The sequence below is a fragment of the Calonectris borealis genome, chromosome 5, assembly GCF_964195595.1.
Source record: "Calonectris borealis chromosome 5, bCalBor7.hap1.2, whole genome shotgun sequence".
Lineage (NCBI taxonomy): Eukaryota > Metazoa > Chordata > Aves > Procellariiformes > Procellariidae > Calonectris > Calonectris borealis.
The window spans coordinates 36907868-36931671 of record NC_134316.1 but is presented as its reverse complement, the minus strand read 5'-3'; the positions used below and the strand labels follow the sequence as shown (position 1 = coordinate 36931671).

The following is a 23804-nucleotide window of genomic DNA, read 5'->3' as shown; positions in this document are numbered from 1 at the left end:
CCACCACACAGACACGGACGCCCCGCCCCGGCAACGGGCCCGGCACAGCCCAACTATCTGCGGGGGGCAGGGGAGGAGAAGGACGGTCTCCATACAGCATTTCTCTCTATCAGGACAGAGAAGACAGGCTTCAGTGGGGTTGTCTGGTGGCTCAGGCTTCGTGAGCAGGTGAGGGCTCGATTATATTTGCATCCCTGGGAACTGGCTAACAACAACACCTCCACCCCCGTCCCGACGATGGTACCGCCCCAATTTAAGGCAGACTCCTGCCGTTATCGCGAGAGGTGCATGAGTTGGTCGTCATGGGCACGGCAGCGGCGGCCGCTGAGGCGCCACTCGCCGCCGCTGGCCTCCGCGCTGCCGCCCTCCCGCGGTAAGGACGGGGCGGCCACCGGGGGTGCCGGGCCCTGCCGGGGGTGCCGGCCACAGGCGCTCCCGAGCGGGGAGAGCTCCGCCCGCCCGCCCTCTGTCAGGCTGGGCTGTCGGAACTGCGGCTCTGCCGGGCAGCAGTCCCGTCAGGGCAGCGCCTGCGGCTCCTCTTGCGAGCGCGGGAAAGGTCTTCCCCTCTGTCTGTTGAAACCTCTCGTGAGATTGCTTTTAGTTTGTTTGTATGTTTGGGTTTTTGTTCCGGAATCCTTTGGCTCCCACTGTTGCTTATCTTTGGCTTCTTCGTTTATGTTATTTTGGGTCTTTTGCACTCGCTTTTCCACCCGCCCCGCGAAAATGAAAGAAGCGCGTAAAAAGTCTTCGGACGCTGTGGAGCGCCCGCCGTTGGCAGAGGCCCGGAGGTGGCCAGAACCCGTCCAAGGCTCGGTGGGTTTCCAGGCTGGTCCCGGCGGGCAGTTCTGTGAGCGGGCGCGGGGCGGCGGCGGTTCGGAGCCGGTTGCAGAGCATCGCCCGGAGCCGCCGCCTCCACGGGCCTCCCTGTAGCTGCGTCAGTCCTGGCTGCAAGGCGTAGGCGCTGTGAAGGGGCCTCTTCAGCGAATGAGCCTGAGGTTCACGAGTTGAAATGAATGAACGAACATAAATTTCTCTTTTTCTTCTCTGCCCACTTCTTTATACTGTGTGCTGATGCTATGGACCTGTGTACGTGACTCGGTTTGTCCTGTTTCTTGTACTGAAATAAAAAATTGTATTCACTTGGGCCTTCTGAAAATTGCCAGTGCATGTCACATACTCAGATATATAATTCCTGTGAATTCATGCAGTTTTTGCAGGGAACTATGCATTTCTATTGTTTAAACTCAAAATTGAATTGGAACTGGCAATGTGATCGTTTGGATTTGGGAACTCCCGCCGTTTGGAACTACTGAATATGTAAAGCTTTTGGCTGCTTTATTTGATATGTTCAAGATGTCTACAAAATACCCTCATTCTTTTGTTGATGCTAAGTTTGCCAGTCCCAAGTTAAAAAAAAAAGCCATGACATTTCCTTTGTTGTGAGATTACTTTTAAGATTTAATCCATTTGAAGTTTCTTTGACAGTAAGCACATCTGAATACTTTGGTTGGCTTGATGATATAAATATATATTTGTACATATATTAACAAGTGTATACCTGAGTGGCAAGCTAGTCTATACTGGAAAGACCTCTCAACATTGAATTGCTAGAAAGGATTTGGAACTACATCTACATCTACTACATCTGAAATATTACTGGGGTTGTGTTGCTTTATTATGAAACTGATAGTTTGGAAGGTTGTTTTTGGGTTTTTCCCAATTTTAGGTCACAATGGATATTGCACGAGGGAGCTTGGATAAAATTTCAAGGCCTGCATCTAGCTCAAGGGCTTATCCTAATTGTAGATCTTTAAGTACATCTATGGAGTTATTAACACCAGAGCCACGTATGCCAAAGGTAATTCTTTTCACCTTCAGTGGGTTAGAAACTCTATGCCTAATTCTTCTTAGTAGAACGCCAAAGAAATAAGATTCTGCCTTTTTAGCTTCATATAGAGTTCTGGGCTCTGCAGGTGGGCTAAGAGGTTAGGTGAAAGTTCATGAATGTGGATTGCTCCTTATGCATGCATGGAATGATGTTTAATTTCATTTTTCTGAATATGTGTTACTTCTATATTTGCCACAAAAAGGGCTATTCAGCACTACAACCTGGAAAACTTGGTTGTCTTCCTCTTTATATTTAATCAGATTATTAAATAAATTCTATTTTAAGGAAAAAACATTTTAAATTCTGTCAATAATGTGTAGATACACAGCTATAGACTGTTGATGCATGAGCCAGTATGTGCATAATTTCACTTCCATCCCATTTGTACTTTTAAATTTAAGTTGGAATAAAAATTCTTTTGCTTATTAAAAGAAAGCATTTGAGCAATCCTCACAAGTTGAATTTTTGACTACAAGGCTTTCTCAGGATATGTTGAATCAAGTTTAAAAAAAAATTCATGGTATTCCAAGAAGTATGTCAACTCCAGGGATTCATCAGAGTCCATCAGAAGTAGGTGTTCGTCTACCCTCTGAGAAAATTAGTATCAGGGATTCACTTAATTTTGGGAATGGGATATGTGATATGATTGTTGGGATGTAGGAACTGGGACTTGAGAATTAGAGATTTAGATTGATTTAGTTAAATTAGTCCAATTGTATTGTACCTCTGTTCACCTGTCTGTAGAATGGGATCATACGTAGATGCTTCACCAAAGTATTAAAATATTTCTTTTATAGATTCACAGTCAGGTATTAAGGTTAACATCAGATAACTCTGAATCCAAGTTCTGACCTAAACAGCATAAGCTATTGCATGAAAATTGCAATCTCTTGAGACTGATGAATTAAGCATAAGCTTTTCAGCCCTTCAAAGACTATAAAAAACTCAACAGTATGAGCAAGAAATTGGGATGCTACCGGGTGCAGAGCACCCACAAGTGTCAGGAAATGGATGAGGCTGTTGTACACAGAGACTCTTAACTTGTTGGCTGTACCTTCTGCTGTGGCAGAAATGGCATAAACCTTTGGAATAATTTCCTAGCCTGGCAGTCCCAAATCTGGCGGTCTGTGGAATGATGAGCTTAAGAATCAATGTGATATCTAAGAAACAGAACTCTGTATCAGATCCGAAAATGGTTCTTTTGTTTAAGAAGTACTCTGCAGTCTTGTATAGAATCGTTGTTAGTCTTTGTGATAGGATGTGTTTATTGTGATTATCTTTTTCTTCCCCCCCAAAGATTTCTGTTTTTATGGTAGTAATTTGCATTTCATAGGTTGATTCACGTGTCAGTTTGGCTGGTAGTCATCAAAGATGCAGTCTAGAAGACTGCTGTCCAGAAGAATACAAAGGTGATGGCAGAGAGAAATCTGATGTCAAAGAAATAAGAACAGATCAGCAAACCGCAGTGAAGAGTATGACCTTTTTTCTTCAGAAGTATATACTGAATCCCAGTGAGTTGCCAGGTGTGGGAATGACTAACGCTTTCTTGTGTTGTGGCTAGACCAAATATCATGTGTGTGTATTTTGGGTAAAATTCTATTGGTGGAGGGAAAAAAGGATGCAAACAGGTAAAATTCTAGACGAGAAGGAGGTGTCAAAATTCATACCTTTACTTCTCTTCACTATTTTGAATCCATCTTTGAAGGAAATATAGTGGTAATGGCAGTGAGAACACAGGGTATGTCTCGTGGCATCTAAGCTGTGACCTGCACCTTGGTGATGGCCTAAAAGATCAGGAGAGACCATCTGCATGTGTTCCATGGAACCATGTTAGAAAGTGTTTTCAGTAAGGTGTTTTTATCAAACTTCTCAGAGGGATCATGATAATTTGTTAGAAACTTTGTATCCTAATAATGGTCCACCAGTCCAAAAAATTGGAAATTATTGTTGCAAGTTATAGTATTTAACAATTGAACAATGCTAATACTAGTAACATACTTTAAATATGAACATGCAAGATCTCTTTTTGATGAAAGCACTTGTAGAAGTGCTTCAGATGGCATTGTTTTGGCATGCTATAAATGATAATAAATTAACTTTCTAGAACTTCTGACTATTTAAAAATAGAGAATCAAAGGCCAGTATGTGAAGCAGGAAATTTGGATACCTTCTTCAAGTTCAGGCAGATTTCAGGACAGAATTGAGGTCAAAAGAAATCCCTTGATTCCTGCTCCTGTGTTTAACATGAGTCCTGGTGTACTAGTACATATCATTTTTTAAATGGTAATCCACTGCAGAGGCTTTGTGGGGACCTCTAACTGACAAAAATGTATTTTGGTCTCTTAATTGTTAACATTTCAAACAGTATCTTTAAAAGTTTATTTCACATCTATTTTATTGTGAAAGACGTTCTCCTGTGTTTTCCAGGATGTATCTCTAATTCAGATTCTGGAGATGATAGCACTGAAACACAGACTTTGAAATTCTGTGAACCTTCCCAAAGAAAACTAAGTAATGCAAAAGCAGGTATTACTTTTCAGGTGTATAAAGTGAACAGTGCAATAAAACCTTTTTTTTCCTTGTTAATGCTTCTAGGAGAGTGTGTATATATTACATAGTTATAAAGAAATATTACAAGTTGAAAATGTATATGCATTGTGATATTCAAGAGGTGTTGGATTAATTATTTAAAGATTATTTTATTACAGGATATTCACTTTCTTTAATGATAGGATAGCATTTGAGTTTTACATAGATTAGGTCAATGTAATAAGGCAGAATCCAGTGGTGATTCTATCTAGTGCAGCGGTGCTGGTCATCTAACATAATATTCATTTCTTCAGAACAGAAATTGGATAGAACTCAACTTCAAAGCTTCATTCAGTAGTTTTAGGTCCAAATCCATCTGCTGGGTTCAGGCCAGTTGAAATAAGTCCTCTTTTTTTATCTTCTCTCCTTGGGGCTTCCCTGGAGCTCAGTTGGATTTTTATAGCTCTCCGCTTGTTGAATCACTCATTTCTTTTTGTGTCACAAAGTAGACTAATGCATCACAGTAAATGCTTGGGATCAGTGGATGTGCAAAGCATTTGACCTTAAAAGATTAGCAAATGAAAAGTATTGCAGGACTCTAAAACTTGGAAGTCTGTGGGATAGGGACAGTGCACAAGTGTTTCCTCTACTCTTGCTATGGAAGCTAAGTTTGACCAGAAAAGAGGGCAGAACATGAGGATGCTATAGGAAGGGGAAAAGCTAAAAGTGATCAGGAATTGTAATCTGCATGTTTAGGGAAAAAAGAGACAATACAGAAATCGATTTTAATGGTAGTTTCCATAATGTTTCACCATTTCTATTTTTCAAAACAACATTTTTCTGGAACCAGTATCAGACTCTGGTTTGGCTGAGGTGTAAGTCAAGACTGAAACTTCTATAACATTTAAAAGTAGAGATATTACAGAGTGTCTCTTAACCCCAGAATTATTCATTTTAATGAATGACATTTCAACATGTGTTCTACTAGTCAGCCTGAAGAAATTATTTTTGATTTTTAAGCTTATTTGTCTGTGATTTTTGCTGATACTGTGGAGATGTTGTCACTCTGCCATTATAAATTTGAATCAAATCACTTGCCCAAAATGAGGGGGCTCTTCCTCCTCGACACCCCCATATCCAACTGCTACAGCTAAGAGTTTGAGTCAGCGTTCTGTTACAAAGACTTTTCTATTTTCCCCTGCTACAAACAGGTTTAGAAATGAACATGATATATATGTTTGAGAATAATTGTACTCTTGTCTATGGTTGTTATCAAATCACTTGTACTGCTTTTTAGAGTTTTTTTAAAGTTGAAATGCTTCAAGCTAACATTAATTTTAAATATATTCTACAGCAAACTCTTCCAACTTGGAAGATTCTGAAGAAACAGATGCAGATCCTCAGATTCAAGCAGCTATGAAGAAAATGAATAAACTTGACGCAATACTGGCAAAAAAACATTTTAAGGAGAGAGCAATTAAAAAACAAGGGAAAGAAATGAGGGCAAAGCTCTGGGAAGAACTTCAGGTTAGAAGTATTCTAACTTATTTTCTAAATAGGATATCTTAGAGTAGTGTCTTGCGGAATTATCATATTTCAGATGCATTGTTTTATTAAGTAACTCACAGTTGGCTGATTAAAGTGAAGAAATTGATCTTAAAAAGTAACTTTGAATAGGTTTTAATATATATTTGCTAGGCAGGCTTTGAAAGAAGGCCATGGTCCTTAAAAATTGGTATGATCAACAGCCAAATATAAGTTGTCTAGGTATGGTTTACTAGCACAGTCTTATGCTTGAGCTCGCTACTTGCAGGTATGATAAGGCGTGACAAGAGGTAATGTCTGTGAATCCAGACCTAAAAGCATTTATTCTGCTCTAGTGTGACCGTTCTTAGGCCCATCTATTTCAGTACTGTCTATTGAAGAAATTAGAGATGCCCTCTGAAGAAGGCACAAGGACGCTACAGCACAAATTCCTTCACATTATTCTTATCCTGGTCTCTAGCAGTTGAATGTCACTTTAAGCCTTGAAACATGAGATTTAGCATTTCCTCTGAGGTTAAGTATTGTATAATTTACATGAATACAAATGTCAGTTGCTAAAAAGACATGATTGCGGTTGGTTTGACTGCATCTCATAATTTCAATGGATTATGGATTGAGAGCCAGATATACAATAGAGAACTTCTTTGCCTTGTGAAATGTGTCTCCATGTAAAAGACAATATTTAACAGAGGCTTTAAAGTTCCACCATGCCTTTATCATAACTTCAGGAGATGTTCAGATAGCCTCAAGAAGAAAACAAAGCGATAAGTAAATGTTGCCGCAGAACAAGGAAGTTTTAATAGGGTCTGAAGTTCATTAGACTTGATAAGCAGACAACATATTTTGCTTTAAAGTATTTACTTTAAAATAAATATATGCATCTATCTGTATATTTATGCTTTATTTCTTTTGAATAGTCTATCAATACCACTGGAAGCCATGAGGAGATAGAAAACACAAAATTTTTTTTAGCTTTGATCTCATCATGGCAGGATACAGCTGGTAAGTAAGAAAGAGAAGTAAATACCCTGATATAATTATCCTGTATTTTGATTAGTATTCATATTTTTGTTGGATACTATAAAAATAAAGCTTTCAAACCTTTACAATAAAATAATATTTGCATGTAAAAGTACATCAAGGGAATATTTGAAAAAGTAACTGAAATAATTTTTTTATTATCACAATTGTAGAAGTTGTACTTTAATTTTATTTATAGAAACTGTATTTTTTCAAAGAACTGGCTACTCTAGAAGGGTAGAAATCCAGGAGCAGGCAGTTAAAAAATATTAGGCCTAAAAACATAGAAGCTCTAGGGATGTGGGCCCTGCCACACATGTATCTTGGAGAAAATTTTCATGTGGGATTGTGAGGGTGAGTGAGAAGGAAGCAATGGCAATGCCATGGTAAGGATCTCATAATATGACAGATCTAGAGGGAGGGGAATCCTAAGTCTTTTTAGGAATTGTTAACAGAAGAACCAAAAGAATGGGACCAAATTATGATACTAACTACTGAGTTATACGTTGGAAAACCATACAGGAAGATGCATGCGCAGCCCAGGTCTTGGAACATGGTCCAAAAGGGAGTATGGATCATTTACATTAAATTTGATACTGATTATGTTACATTTAATCCATTTCTAAAAGACTTTAAGATTCTGAACGTGAGAGAGAATTTGAGTAAAAGGGATCATCAAATAATATAGAGTGTGATTCTAAGGAAAAGGCGTGAATATGAAACATGAACTTAGTTTTTTTTAATCAGCTTTTTTTCTGAGAATTCTAGGGAAGAAAGTTTAGGATAGATGGCAATTTTAAAAAGTGAAACTATGTTAAAGATGTGCTAGCAGACTATTGTCAGGAAGAAAAGACCAGGAAGTCTGTTAAGATAATTTCTGAGTTTCATCATGATATGACAATGAAGACAAAAATATTCAAAGTGGAAATGAACACACTGATAAGAATAAACAGTTTGCATTTTAGTCTTTTAGTAAAAATCACTTCCATCTTAAGTAGCATTTAAAACACCAAATTCTATTAAAAGTATACAAATTACTAAGGAAGGATTGAGTTCTTTAACAGGAAAGGTAAACAAACAGTTAATGATACAGAGAAATGTGGAATGTGATACATAACAAAAAAAGACTGACTACGATCAAAATTACAGTGAATACCGATAATGTAAAACTATAGGTAGAATAGAGAAAGAAAAGTTTAAAAACTGTTTAGAAATGTTTTCTTTACTGAGTCAGAAGGACACAATTCTGTTGGAGTTCTAAAGCAAGTGGTTGAAGCACATTCTGAAGTATTGGTATTTTTCCTCAAGAACGCACAGAGGATGTGCATGCTGGCAGGGACCTGGAAAAAGAAAGTATTGGGTATTTTAGAATGTTCTCCTGTTTCTTTCTGTGGCTAGAGTCTTACTGGCGGAGACATTGGAACAAACCGTAGGCATTCTGCTCACAATGTCTTTATTGGGAGGGGCAGGGGGAACAAAACCAGACTGAGTATGTCGAGAGTGTACCATGTCAAAACTGCTTGAGAGTGGTTTTAAAAAATTTGCTGTTTGAATACTCTGTCTCAGTGCTGGAGTTCTCAGAGATTTGTCAATCATATGCACATTTTGCATCCTGTCCTTCATCTTTATACCTTGGTTGAAAGCGTTTCTTGATTGAAAGGAAACAGAATTGTGGTGCATCCTGTCTTTTTTCTTGCTGGGGAGAGAACAAGGATTTGAGGTCTGAATGATTATTGCTGAGCAAAAATCTGAGCTTGAATGTTGGACGTTCATGCATAATAATGGTAGCAATGTGTGGTTAAAACATTTCAACAAAACTTACTATTACAAGGTAACCTGCTTTTATTTCTATGCTAAAGTTTGGGTTATTAAGGGAAGAACACAGAATTTGATATGGGTGATATTTAAAAAGTCTCCAGTAGATGTCAGGAAATAGTAAAAAACCAGTAGGTAAGCAAGCCTATATGGTTGTTAATGAACTCCATACTTCAATTCCTCTTTTATTTCAAAGGTAATTCCTTGCTGTAGAGATCATGTGCATCATATGGGTTCTGGTGTACCGTACTGGCAAAACTGCATAGTTTAGATTTATATTTTTCCTCCAGCTTGATCTTTATCTTGAATTTTCTGTGATATGCTAGTGCCTTTTCAGGTTTTATTTACTTATTTATTTAAATGAGTGCCCCAATAGCTGCCTCGATTGATACTGAAATGGAACGCAATTCATATATTTTGCTTTTCAGAGCTTGAATTTGATAAAGAGCTTTATAAAGTAAATCATATAGGGGAGCTATTTAATTATAGCTTTTAATGTGGCTGTGACATCAAACACAAGTTCTGCGTACAAAATCATGAATAACTTATGTGTCCCAGCCTCTCAGGCACAAAAAGACCTCTGACACGCTCATGGCAGAAATGTAAATCAGGATTTAATTAAACGGCCTTAAATTCATTCCCCTCTGTGTAACAAAGTCATACTTTCAGTTGAGTCCATAAAACTTCATTATTACAGGATGTTGGTTGTTTTTTTCATCATGAAAAACATATTTTTCATATGTGATATATATGGTTCTCTGCAATACGAGTCCTTTTCCATAAGTGCCAAGAGTATAGACTGCAAGTTAATGCTCTAACTTATACTTCCAGTTGATACATGTTAGTACCATGACCGAATTTTTTTGAGTAACTGTAACAACACTTGCATGCTAGGGTGTTTTAACATTTTTTTTCTAGACTATACTCTTGACCTAAGCCACTTGGAAGTCTAATAATTCATGCACAGGCAGACACCAGCTGTGAAAATCTAGATACTTTATTCTCATTTAAACTTCTAGATGACTTGCCACATGGCGTCTGCAGAGGCTTTTGAACTTCAGGGCCTTGGGCTGTATCTTCTAGACTGTAATTATTTGTCTTGTATGGGCAGTAGTTGTTAGAAACAAAACCACAGCCATATGAAACAGCATAATTATTCATGAGACACACCTTACACTTTTCCCCCTTCTTTATTTCTTGAGAAATATGGTGGTGATGTAATTTATTCAAGTAAATGTCTTTAACTTTCATGTGTGAGATCTTATAGTATGATGTGCATGAAACTGTATCTTCTTTAAATACATTTCAATTAAATTTTACTGAAAAAATTCTTTGCAGATCCCTCCCATGCTAAAGAAGATGAAATATGTACTTCAGTATTTCACACACAAATTAATCCAGAAGACTATGATTGCCATAAAATCCAACGTAATCACGGTAAACTTTATTAATTGTATAGTTTGTATTTCTAGATATGGCAAAACAACATGTACAATGAGCGGGTAATGAAGACTTGGCCTTTGTGGCTAGGCAGACGAAATCAGAAAAAGTAAGGTTGCTTAGTGGAATGGCAACAGTTCTTATTTTTTTACAAATGATAAAAAAGAATAATTTTGTTTGTGATTTATCTAAAACATTTTACTCAACATGCTAAGAAAATTTTTACTTTCAGGTTTATAAAACTTTTTTCTTTCATTGCAAAATGCTGAGGTGTGTAACTGATTCATTGTAAAACATATCACTGGTTCTTCATGGAAATTCTTTAAAAACTTATCTTTGCTGTTATTCTAAGGTACTGTAACTTTCAATAATAGGCTTATATTCAAGAAACCATCTAAAAATGAGGAGTGGTGCTGTATACAGTTTCAACTGTTCTGTAATTTTTTTGTTTTCAGGAGAAATTGTATGGATGTTGTGACAAACCTAAATCTTCAGACAACTCATTTTATATTTTGTTGTGCTGATTATTGTAAAGGCTGCGTTGCTTTTACAGATTAAGTACTTTCTGGCAAAAATCAAACATCTGTGCTTTTAGACATCACTTGTTTATGTGCACTGAATAGAGCTATCAAATGCTGACAGTAGTGTAGTTTGTCCAACACTTCAAAATAAATGGAATTGTGCTTTTGTGCCTCTGTTCTTTCCCTATTTGAAATTTAAATTTGTGTGGTTGAATAACTTCTCACATGTGTTGTGACATAAGAAGAATAGCTTCAGCTGCCTTTGCTATCAGCTGCAATTGTTTATTTCTTTGTCATCTACCATTCTATGTAAACAGGTAGAATCTATCTTCCTGGTGACTGCCTAAGATGACAAGGATATAATAAACGGGTGTTCCTCAAGGTTGGACTATTGATGGCAGCAGAATCTCTGCACTTTTTGGAATGTGACTGCATGTTTTAACTTTTCAAACCTGGAGCTCAGGTCCCTGATCATTTTATCACTTGTCTTAGTCCACCAGTATGTGACCTCAACTTTCTGTTCCTAAATGTTTCTTCATACTGGGTTGGAACAGTGCTGTGCTTTTGATTTCTCTGTCTTCCTACCATGTGTCTTCATTCCTCCCTTAAAATGAAGCTTGACCCTCATGCGTCCACCTTCACACTTTCTCAGTTGTGCTGGAGTGTCCTTGAATAGCAATGGCAGGTTTCATTACCAGTATTCAGGACAGCAGTGACTTCGAAAGCTCCAGTTACAGGCATGGTTGGGAGTTGCTTTGCTTGCACTATTTTGAAATGTTCTACATTCTTTTAGTTTGGGAACACACTTACAACTTATGAGCAATAAATTACTTAAATGACTTTTACTATTTCTGCTGGAGGCTTTTGATATGGTTTCTGAATAGCTAAGACTGTTTTGGTTGCTTTTGAATTTCTGTAACAGTTGTCATAAAGGCAAACCCTGAACAAGTGGAGCTTAACTTGTGAGGAAGAATGTATGTATTAGTTTTATAATATTACTTTAGCAGTCTTATCAGGATTTGTACCAAATCTTTGAAATTTGTACCAAATCTACCAAAACTTGTATGCAAAATCTGTTGAGCTGTAGTGTCTCTTACCCATGGCAATCTTCAGTGTATTCCTTGTCCCAGTGATCCATGTCTGTCCCTTCTTTACTTCAGTGTTCTGAGACGTTCTGTATGATGGCTCCCTCTCAAAAACGCTTATTCTACAGTTAGAGAAAAATGTGGCTTAAAAGTAATGTTTCATATATGTTGCATGTTATGTTGGTGTTTTGCTCATTTCAGGATAAAACTTGTCATGTTTATATTGACTGGTAAATTCTTATATGACCCAGTTCCTTGATAGATTCAAGATGTTACCTGGTAATGTTAAAGATAGTTTGGGATGCTTTCAGTAAAAAGTTGTGTATTTGAACTGTGACAGGGTTTTCTTGGTCAGTTCCAACACCTCAGTCCTTTAAGGTTTACTTGCAATTTGAGAGTAAGTCTGATTGGTGAGAATGTTGCACAGTTTTTTGTCCATAGTGTGTAAAAGGATGCACGGAATTTATTTCATATCTTTGGGAGTTTGCTTTCAGTCTACTCTCTCTGAAAATAGTGTTACTTCCAAGTAAACTTCCATAGCCTATCTTCTATTATCTAACATATTAAATTCATTTTTTTCATAGGCAAATAGCCCACCCATTTTTCAAATCTCTACTTTCCAGAAAAGCCAAAAGTACCATGCCTACTTTTGAAGTATTTTTTTATACTTAGAAGTTGGTTGTATTTGCTTAGACTTGTTATTTAACGTGATAAATATTTGCTGTTCATAAAGGAATTGCTGTTTTAAAACTGGTAAAAGTCTTTGAAAAACGGAATATGTGCCCATTTTTGTATGATGGATAGAAACCCATTGTTGAAAAAAAGTACATGTGATGTTGTCAGAATATCATGTGGCTCTTTGTTTTATAGCTGTAGAGCTCTACGATGAGTTTTATTTTTAAACAAAATTTGTTTTATAAGCCGTGTTATAATAATATCAACTATATCATCTGTTCTTCAGCTGTTTTATTTTAAAAAATGTACTTGATATGTCTCCAAATAGTTCTGTGGTTTTCAGAAAAATTATTGTCTGGTTTTGTACTGATGATAAAACTGAAACAATGATAGGGTTCGAAGGAATGCCGTGGCTTTTAAAGCCACCATGTTTAGTATTTTTGAGGTCAGAAATCCAAAAGTATTTTAGCCTTCCTAACATTGAATGATCTCATATAATAAAAGCTTAAAAATGAGATTAGATTTTTACAATAGTTATGTTTTAAATATAGCAATATAGTTGATATAAATAATGAAAACAAAAGTTTGTCTATCCACTTTATATGTTTGTTAAAGATTTAAATGGGATTGCTGTTATTATAGTTCTCATCGAATCAGAAAAGGAATGATCATAACTTAGCAACTTTTCTTCCTCAAATTTCAGATTCTCCAAGTGAAATAGAAACAAATGAATTTCTTAATCAAGCAGAAAAAACGCATAGCAAAAGTAAAAACAATCAGGATTTCATTAAAAAGAACATTGAGGTAAGCGTTAAAGCATAAAATCAACATTTTGTTAAATGTTAACTAAAAAATAGTATGTAAGTACTTCTGGACACAGTTGGGTTCCTTTATCAGGAACATTAACAGCTAACTAGGCATAAAGGAAAAAAATCTTGCTGTTAAAAATTGTTGTTTGTGGCAGAGTACTGTATAAGATAGTTCTCATCTTGGATTCTCATATTGGTGGGGATAATACTGCTTCTGTGTATTTGCTAAAGATTACTGGAAACTGAATTGTTCTGTTTGTGCCTGGACATAGCTTGTTTTGAGGGCAAATACTTCCTAAGACTTTCTTTAAATGTATTTACTGTTGAGTTAAAGGAAGATGTAAGGAATAGGTATGCAGGTTATTCATGTATAGCCTGCATGGGACCCTTATTTACAGAAGACTTCTTTCTGTCAGAAAACAGATACCTTGATTTTCATGCTTTTTTTTCTGTGAAGACCTAGTAGCTATAATGATTTTTTTCATCCAACGAAAAATATCTGCGCCCCCGCCATGTCAAAACTGTTACAAGATTATCAATTTATTATATGTAGGCTGCTAGATTTTTCTGTCAGAGTGATAATTTATATTATGGCAATAAGCAAGATTTGGATGTTAATTTCACAGAGTTTAAAAACTTTGTTTTGTTGCTGTTTGAGCTAATGGAGTTCTAAGGTTTGTTTATTTCTTTCTTTCTGTAAATATTTCAGCTAGCAAAGGATTCAGGAAAACAGATTGTTATGCTTGAGGGAGAAAGGGAAAGGTTAATTGAACTATTGAAAGATACAGAAGATGAAATTGAATCGCAAGGTCTTGAGGTATGGCAACTTTGATTTGTACTGTCCTGTTGTATTTGGCTTATTTGTACAGTAATTCTAAATTTGATTTGGTTTTAGTCTTACCATGAAGTAACCTACTGAGATATGAGAGAAAAGCCAGACAAATCCAATTGGCTTTGTCTCCAAGAATGAATTTTCATTGGCTTCTTTCTTCATTTTACTAACACTTGGACATGCCTGGTCTCAGAAGAACAGCAGAACTTAAAAGAAAAGTTAGACATGGGTGGAAGGAGCCTTAGAAGCACACTCAGAGAAGAAGATGACCTATTTTCTCTGCGTAAAATGTGAAGTTACTGCCTATCGGTCTGAGTGGCTAGTGCTGTAGTCTCTGGTAGAAGGGCCAGCAACTACTTCAGAAAAACTCCAAGAGTTTTTTGAGGACTTGAACTTCAGAATGCAGCAATTGGGGAAATATACATTGATGAAGCCTATGTGTCCATTTAGAAAGATAACATGACATCTTTGTGTGGCTTCCAGCTCACTCTGTCTGAAAAGTATGCAGCCAAAGTCTGCTTAAGTATACTGGATAGCAAGAGCTGAAGTAGATAGAAATACCTTTCCTCATGGAGTGTGAAAAAGTGTTTGATGGTCCCACCAATCACTTCTAGGAGAGTCTGTGCCACAAAATGATACCCAGTAATGTGAAGATGTCAAATAGTCTTTTGACCTCCCAGTTACTAGGAGATGGCCTTTATTTCTTACTGCTTTGAGGGGAATGTCATAGTGAAGGAGTTCTCGGGGGGTCTGTTGTTTTACAGAAGTAATCATAAGGCTGCTAGGATGGGAACATAAAATTTGGTTTGAAAAATGAATATTATACTAGGAACTTACAGTACTTTTCAACTATATGTGGTATTAAACATGCTAAAGATAAGTGTTTTCATAGAATGAACATCCTCAAACTATGTAAACTTGATAGAACACTTCAAGAAAACTGCATTTTAATAAACAAGAAGAAATATTGGGAAAATGCTTGCTTCGTATAAAGAAATTAGGTGACCTTTCTAATTTGTTTTACATTAAAATGTACATTATGTTAAGTCCGTAGTAATATTACGAACTCTTTCACAACATTTGTAAGTATATACTGAATGACAGTACCTAAGAAGAAAGATGTAAACTTTGTGCAGAATGAACAAAATATATCCAAGGTCCAGTTTCTGTTTAATTTCTACAGCTAAAAATGATCTGGAGTAAATTATTTTTCAGTAGGTTAAATAACAACTTATGTGTGTGAAAGAAAGAAACAAAAGCAAATGTTTTTTTTTATTCTCTCTTCCCATATTTTACTTCGAGTTATTTTCTAATAACGTGGTGAAGACATCCAAGAGGTGATGCTCTTCATTACTCTTTTCTAAAATGTGTCTAAAATCTATCTTTATAAATTACTTTTATAAATTGCTTTTATAAATTACTTTTCAGGGTATGGGGTAAGGAGGTGAGCTAAGGGTTTTCTTCATCTGAATCCAAACTGGTATGGAAACAGAGAACTAACCTATGGTTTGTGACATTAAACAAATCTGTAATTTACCCAACTTCAATGTGATTTCTAGGTTGAAACTCTTTCGGTCCGTGATATTATAGATCACTACACAGGACGTGTGTTGCTCTGTGTCCTTGATACAGTGGACAAGAATGGGAATGGTAATTTGTGGGTTAGTCTAGTCTGTACTAGATCATCTCTTTAAAGTAAACAGCTCCTAAATCTACTGCCAAAGTAGAATAAAAGAAAGGATAATACCTAGTTACTTAAACCTGTCTAGTCTGGAGATGGATTCTTCCTCTCCCACATTTGAATTATATTATGGGTGAGGCATTTCCTGTGACTGCTTTATAACAAAGATCGTGAGGAAATTATCAGATAATGAGTAATTTAGACTGCTTCAAGCTGGCCCAGGTAACTGTCCAGCTGATGGCCACTTTCATCTTATTTCATTCTGACTTTTAAAAAGCTGGTGCAACCACATTGGCTAAAGTAATGTTTTGGAGGTTATCGATCAAGGCAGAGCTGACTATGCTGTATGGATTCCTCTGTACAGTGTAATGTGGATTAGATAACTTCATTTGACTTACACTACTAAATATGTCAAATATCCAAACAGCACTTCTCACCTTTTTAAAAAAGTGTTTTAAGCATATTTAAAATATTTTAGAAGTACATATTCATGCTAATCTAATTGCCAAAGCTGCAGAGATATAATTTGTTTCAGATGTTCCACAGTAATAAGCACTGACTGTGCTGTTATAAAGTATTGTTCTGAGTTAACACACAGGAAACATTGACAGGACAGAAGCTTATTTTCCAAGCAAAGCCATCTTGAAAATACAAAAGAGAATGTGTGAGTCCATTTAACCCTGGAGTAAAGCAACTGCTGGAGTAATTTGGATACTTGGAGCATGAGATATAGACACTGAGCTGTAGCTAATGAGCCCAGTTGCAGCTTAACTGACTCCTGTAGAGTCATTTCTGTGTGTTTGCACTGTGCTCTTCAGTGTCTGATTAGGGGGTGGTTAACATGGCACAAGTGTAGTACCACATTGGATACTTACGTTATGATGGTCACTGTCTCACCTGAACAGATGCTTCCACAAAGCTGGCAAGCTTCTAGAGTCATTTCTGAGTGGCTTTTCTGGAGTCAGGTCATGTCCGGTCTGGCTTACTAGTTGTGTCCTCACACTTGTATGAGAAAGCATTAGAAGAACTGATTTTGTTTCACAAAAGAGATGACTCTCTCTCTCTCCCCCCCCCGTTTTTTGGTGGTTTTTTTTGGTTTTTTTTACAGTTAGTATGATGCTAATTTATGAGGGGTGTTTGGGGTATGTTTTTTTTTTTTCTTTTTGCAACCAGTGTGCTTTAGGGTAATGAGGATGAACCAGGGATGACCTCATAGGAGTGGTATTGTAATTGGAAGCTGATATTTCCTCCTCTTGTGTGGATGTGACTGCTTGAATAGCCAGAGGACTAATCTGGAAGCTGTAAGGGAGTGGTGGATGTGAATGCCTTTCAAGACAGATGTTGAAGTCTTAGGGCAAAGTGCTGGCCCTCTTCTGTTAGGAAAAAGAAAGGAAACCAGCAATACACTCATGTTCTCCCCCACAGCCCTGCCCTGCCCTTCTAAGGTCCTACCTGGTGTTTCTTTGCGGTCAGGACAGAGATGTAATCTGCTAGTGTCATTCCCAGTGAATGATGATTGTGCAAACTTGCTTCCCTCAGCGTTAGACAGGAGTGCCAGGTTGCTGAGCAGAACCTGCATCTGTTTGTGAATATGAGCTCATTTGTTTGGGTTAGGTGGGCCAAGCTCACTCATAACATGCAACTGTCTGTAGTAGGAGCACATATTCATATTGATTAGTCAGGTGTTACTTACATCAAGAGGAAAAAGTCATATAAATCACCATCAGGAAAAGAACTTTGTGCTCTCTGTCTCTCCCAGTGTTTCTGTGATAACACTGGGGCTCTAGAAGGGCGGCAGCTACTCATCTCAGAGCAGTTTCTTTGCTTTCCTAAGGATGCCTTGTCGTCCTCTTTGGTGATGCATTGCAAGTGTCACATCACATCTCATTACATCTCATATGCTCATTTTGACATTTGGCTCCAGGTGGTTTCTGCCATAGCATCAACTGCTGCAGTTTTATTCCAAGCCTGGTTTTGGTCAGGCTTTCTCTCTTTTTGACTCCTTATCGTATAGAAAGTGGTTGTCCTTTTAGACATAGCTGCTGATTTTATTTCCTTCTTTGACTTGCACAGGAATCTGTTGCTTCCACTTCCTTTAGAGGACAATAGAAAGTAGTGTATTATGTTCCACTTTATTTGGACTTCTAATGTGCTGCTGTGCAGGTGTGATTGAGTGTGTACCAAAATAGATTCTCTCTGCATTTGCTGCCAGACTTTGAGATGCAAGTTCATTGGGGGTGTTTGTCAAGATGTGTTCAACGTAGTTGAGAACATCTCATTTTTATGCCTGTTGACTTGCATTCGTCTTTTTTAAAAGCAAAAAATATCTTGCTGTCTCAAGTTTGCTATATGGTCAACTCTCTGTACAGTTCTTTGGACTTAAGCTATAATATGGTGTCTCCAGAATAAGCGTGCAAACAAGGAGTGCTGAGATGCAAGGCATAACAGAAGTGATTTAGGATGATGTTGAGGACAGTTCTAGTGCAGTTTCTGAGGGCTGTGCTTTTCCACTTCAATATTAGCATTGAAAATGTGAGCTTGTAGCACGTTCTTTGTGTTTTCTGTCTTAGGACTGGTGGATCTACGTCTGCTTTCCTCTTCATCTCTATCCTCTGCCCTATCTTGCAAAGGAGCACAACGCTCCTAAAATTGATTTTCATGTTAGTGGCATCATAAAGTGATGTTTACTGTGCAGCACTGAACAGCAAAATCTAGATGCAAGCTAGACTATGACAGGCAATTATTCCTTCAAAAGGGAGCTGGGACTGCTATATTGAACAAATACAGAAACTGCAACAAGGGAAGAGTTTGCATCCATGGAAGGGAGCTACGATAGGCATGGCATGGCATGGCATGAGACTGTTTTAAAGGTTTGACTAACTTGGCTAAGAGGCTATAAAGTAAGATGCATCGTTAAGGAAAAGGGCTTAGTTATCCAAAGCGTTTCTCTTAGGTGTAAAGAGAACTTGATCAAGGGAGTTGTATAATCTTCAGAAGAATGGATGGGGAACTTGGGAGCTGTCTGATTGCTCTTTGGCCAGCTGGCATGGAGGTGAGGCATCTGGCTTTAAGTGGCTTCATTTTAGGGCTTCTGAGTGGCTAGTTGGGGAGGACACAGGCTTTGGACTTCTCTAGAAATAAGTAAAATAATAGCAGAAGTCTTTTTAGGTTAACACAGCACCTTTTTTGCTATTACATTTTAACAATGGATGTAGATGCATGTGCTTTCTAAAAATAAAATGAAATACATATATTTTTTAAGTCCATTTAAGTTGCTGCTTGGTTATATTTAAAAATGAAAAATGTATGCCTCTAATTGTTCTGTCCATATCTGCTTTTGAGTGTGCTTGATACGTGAATATTGGCAGATTTCAGCTATATACAGAGATGGATTAAAACTTATATTTTATTCTTAAGTATGGCTTGTTTGAAAAATAAATACACTTGATGTGTGACTGCCTTTAAAGTCTGTTTCCTTTGGGAATGAGGATTAAATATTTTCTGTATCTTTCAATAGGAGGATGTATCTGGCTGGCTAGCACCAGGAGAAGGGTACACACCTGAACCAATGGAATTTCATCACCTAAACGAGATAGACATTAAGCTTCAAGTACTACTATCTGATGGGGATTTTTCTGTGATTTCCAGCTCTTGCTCAAAACCTCCAAGCCAGATTTATCAGGTATATTACAGAACAGAGCTTATGTTGCAGATTTCTTGTTTGAAGTGTGTGTTGAGATCTGATGTAAATGAAAATACAGCATGCATCTGTATTTGTATTTTTTGCATTTTTCTTTACTTACATTCTCTTTGTTCTCAAAGTATGTGTTTTAAAGAATGAAGTGAAATCTTTGGCTATAGAAATCATACAGAAAAATAGTATGTTGCTATTTTGCGTGGTATATAATTCAAGGACTGTCTTGTTTTTAACGTGTTGATTTCAACAAGAAATTTCATGTGCAGGAACTGGTAACTCAGACATTTTTAGCTGCATGAGGGCCTCATGGTTTTATCAGCATAGTAACACATTACTAATTACTATTAATTCATCTTTAGGAATTAGAATTAGGTTTCTTCTTATCTCAGGATTCCAAAAGTGCCTCTTCATTTATGATCTGAAAGATAAAGCAATAACCGATAAGCAATGTTGAATACTGTAGAAAATCAATTGAAATTGTATGTCCCTTGTTTTTAATGGCCTTTGTCTTTTTCCCTTCCAGCAGTATTAAGAAACTTTGGGGTCTCAGCCTTGAGAAATTATTGTTTGAATTTTGTACATAGAAGACTTCAATTTATCCCATGCCCCAGTAATGTTGCCCCTGATATAATGGGGGAAATACAACATAAAATACCATAATTTCTATTTTGTACTAATTTGCAGAAAACTTGTTTACTTCTGTAAAATTTACAGTTTATAGCCAGAACAGGTATATCAGAGGCAAAACTATGTTTTCAGTTGTCAGTGTATGAGAAACATCTCTTTGAATGGCTAAAGTAACTGTGGGATTTTTTTTCTTTTTCTAAAGAGCACTTTAATATCATTTTTTGTATTGACTTCTTTCTGAACTTCAGGTTTTGTTTTACCCATAGTAGTATTTTCTGTGGCTCTGATAGTTCCAGGGGAGTGGCATTTTGATGTTGATCATTTACTAACTGGGATTTAATGTGTGAAACAGCGACTCCCTCTAGTGGGTAATTACTTACGCAAATGCAGTTGTTACCCAGTAACTTCAGGTTCCCGGACCTGAGCTTGCCAGTGATTGCTGGATCTTGTGCTCACTGTTATGAGACATCAGCTTGAAGTTAGTGCGACTGCCTATGATAACGAACACTCTGTTTGGTAACGTTTGTCCGAGTGGTTGCTGTTGCTTCCTTTTCAGGTAAAAGCTCAGAAGTATTTCAATAGAAACTTGCGTTTATGTGTATGCTTATTGAAGAGTAATGCATTATCTTTTTGAATAATATTAAACTTAACAACCAAAAAGAGATAGTTAAGTCTATAAATCACCCTTCATTAGAGAAAAGCAGCTGCCCTTCAACTTTGTTTTGCAGAATATAAAAGGTTTTTAGACATTGTAGTTCCAGGAAACACGTACAGGATTCCATTTGTCATTTTTTGTTTTATTCAGATAAACTTAAACATGCGAGTCATTTCAATGAAAGCTACCAAAGCATGGGACTATTTAAAGGTGGTTTTATAAATTTAGAGAAAGAGCTAAACAGAATAAATATAAGTTGAAGTGAGTAGGAGGCTTTAGTTATTTAAAACTGGACTTAGAAGGACACTAATTGCATAAATCCAAAACTAATTAAAAAAAAAAAAGGCACAACAAAACAGACAAAAAAGCAAACCATCCCATTCTGCAGCTAGCTAATTCCAGAAGTGTCTTGATTTCCAGGTGCCTTCCCAGTTGACTCCAAAACCAATGAAGGTGCCTTCATTGCTGCTTCTCTGTGTGTCCAGAGCTGCTGTTCTCAGCAGAGGACAGGGTGTCTAGTGGCTGCCTTATGATCCAGACTTTAGGCAAGTCAATGTTAAGTTCTTCGTGAAGTCTGATTTGGTAGATGCAATCTGATTGTATCTGGCACTGTGACATGACTGGGCTTGTTTATATTTACATAGAATTTCAGCTGCTAATTTTTTTTTTTTTTACGGTAAGTGGAGGAGAAAATAGTTGTCTCAACTTTCAGGAGCTTGACTGCTTACTGTGGAGGCTTCGTACCAGGTCTAGCCTTTAGTCCTACGTTCTTGGTTATGGGTTTGTTTTTTTTCATAGGTAAATAATCACTCTTCATTTCATACATAGAGCAATAACAACAGGTCAAGCTCTGAATTTGGTTATGCGAGTTTATTTTCAACATCTTTTGTTTTCAAATTCCTTCAACAGTTGCCTTTTCAAAAAACCAGGAAGTAACATGCAGCAGTAGCTGAGAAATTAGTGAATATTTTGAGTTTAGGGAGCTTCCTGTCAAAAGGCATGAAAAATGACTTTTTTTTTTTTAACAAGTAGTTGTTCCAAGTCCCTTGCTGGTCATGGTCTTTTTAAAACAGCCTTGTTTATCATGATCAATATCCCCTAATATTGTTATAAACTGGAAGTTTTAATGAATTTGCTTTTTAAAAAGCTTGTTATTATTCTTGAAGCATCAGTTCTGACATCAGAAAATAGGTGAGTCACAGAGCAATATCAGAATTCTGTGTACTGAATATCTTTTGGAACCTGATCAAAGGCAACTGATACCTACCTAGAAAGTGTCTGAAGAAATGAATTGAATGATGCTTTTGCTAAAAGAAGATCTTGTTTTGTGATATGTTAGCGTGAATGCCACATGCAAGACAAAGGCAGTAAGAGTTTTGGTTGTCTGCCCCTTGCTGGGTTTAATTTCAAGTTTTTAATTACAAGATTTTCAATTGCTTCTTCAGTTGACCACAGCAACTAAAGGAGGAAGTAGACTAGCTGTCAGCACTGGAAGGCTGTTATCCTCTAACCAGTTAAAAGTGGGACACATAATAGAGTGAATTAAATATGCAGGAATTACCTTATTTATTAACCTTCACACATATACTCTAAACATTGTGAGAGACAAAATATTTGTTGGTGAGACTGGGATCTGTAGTATTCAAAACCAATAGCGTTAATCTGGTATTGTTGAAGTCTCAGATAAGTTTCTATTGATTTCTTTTGTTCAGAGTTTCAGCTTAGATTGTATCACTACTTCTCCCATAACTGAGGTCAATTCTGTAAGCTTAATGGCTAGATAAAGATGTTGACACAGATCCTATGGAATGCAAATTTGAATGCACTGCAATTTTGTTTTTCTTAGGAGTTCGGTTTTTTAAAGTTTGGGGTTTTAAACTAACGTGCCAGGAGAGGGTTAAAAAAAAATCCTGAACATAGAGAATTTATTTCGAATGAGTCTACTTGTTGCAGGAGTAGATGTGGAACATGGATGTCCTTTCCTTTGGAGAAGAGGCTGATTTCAGTGACATTAATCTATTTTCTAAAAATCAGTCCCGAAATCCTTTCTGATTTCCACGAGATGTGGATTTCATATGTTGTGGTTGAGTAGAGTATAATGCATTAGTGATAGGGAGCACTGGGAAAAATTGTTAGTGTGTAAATCATCTGCTTGGATTTTCATTTAGAATTTTAGAAGTAATTAAAACCAAATTAGCTTAGAGTTGCATATCATAAAGCTGCACATTCTTTTCTTCCAAGAATTGCATTAGATACAACTTTCAAAATGCAAACACTTAATCACCACTGGGAGAGCTGCTTTCTGCCACTGGTAGGTATTTTGGCAGGATATAGGATCTGTGCTCTGACTCTGAAATCTTTAACAACTGGCTTTAATGATCCTACAGTACCATAGCTGAGCTGTTACAGAGGAGCATACAGATCTGTTCTGGTGCCAACTTAATTAAATATTTAAAAATGCTTCTGTCTTACTTAATATTTTTGGGGAAGAACAAGTAAGTTGAATGTAATCCTGGAAGACACAGGAAAATGGTAGTATGAAGAATATGAAGTTGTAAGACTGTGTGTGATGACTACAGTTACCAGCTTGAAAAACTGGAAAACTGCCTGTAAATAAAAAGAAATGGAGACTGTGTTTAAAGAAACAATAATATCTGTCTGCTTGATTGTCGTATAAAGATAATTACTTTAGTATTGTGTATTACCTTGATGAGTTCTTTCATACCTGGTTGGGTTTCTTTTATCAGAAAAATACTAAATTTTTCAATTATAGCAGTAGACTATAGTTAATAGTTTTAAACTAAATAAATACTCAAAATTATAAAAAATTCTGAAGATACACTAATGTTTCAATTAATGAACTCTCTGATAACCTATACTCTATGCCTGCACTTCACCAAAACAGATGATTTTGACAGGTATTTCTATTTCAGGGCATGGTTAGAAGCAGGTTAATAGGCTGATCAGCCAGTTTTGTGCTCAAGA

General features: G+C 36.8%; 1 protein-coding gene across 5 annotated transcripts in view; it reads left to right on the top strand.

The window, feature by feature from the left end:
• Positions 1–18: 18 nt before the first annotated feature.
• Positions 19–23804, top strand: part of FSIP1 (fibrous sheath interacting protein 1) — an 85736-nt gene continuing 61950 nt past the window's right edge. For 2 of the 5 annotated variants that reach the window (XM_075151806.1, XM_075151805.1), the window contains exons 1-10: positions 19–168; positions 1727–1858; positions 3222–3411; positions 4316–4414; positions 5772–5944; positions 6880–6964; positions 10136–10234; positions 13222–13322; positions 14037–14144; positions 19358–19522. In XM_075151806.1, the coding sequence (XP_075007907.1) occupies positions 1733–1858; positions 3222–3411; positions 4316–4414; positions 5772–5944; positions 6880–6964; positions 10136–10234; positions 13222–13322; positions 14037–14144; positions 19358–19522 (1146 nt within the window). In that variant the 5' untranslated portion in view covers positions 19–168; positions 1727–1732. Of the gene's footprint in view, positions 169–286; positions 374–1726; positions 1859–3221; positions 3412–4315; positions 4415–5771; positions 5945–6879; positions 6965–10135; positions 10235–13221; positions 13323–14036; positions 14145–19357; positions 19523–23804 lie in introns of those variants that run through there. The other 3 variants (XM_075151807.1, XM_075151808.1, XM_075151809.1) reach the window with 3 other exon arrangements.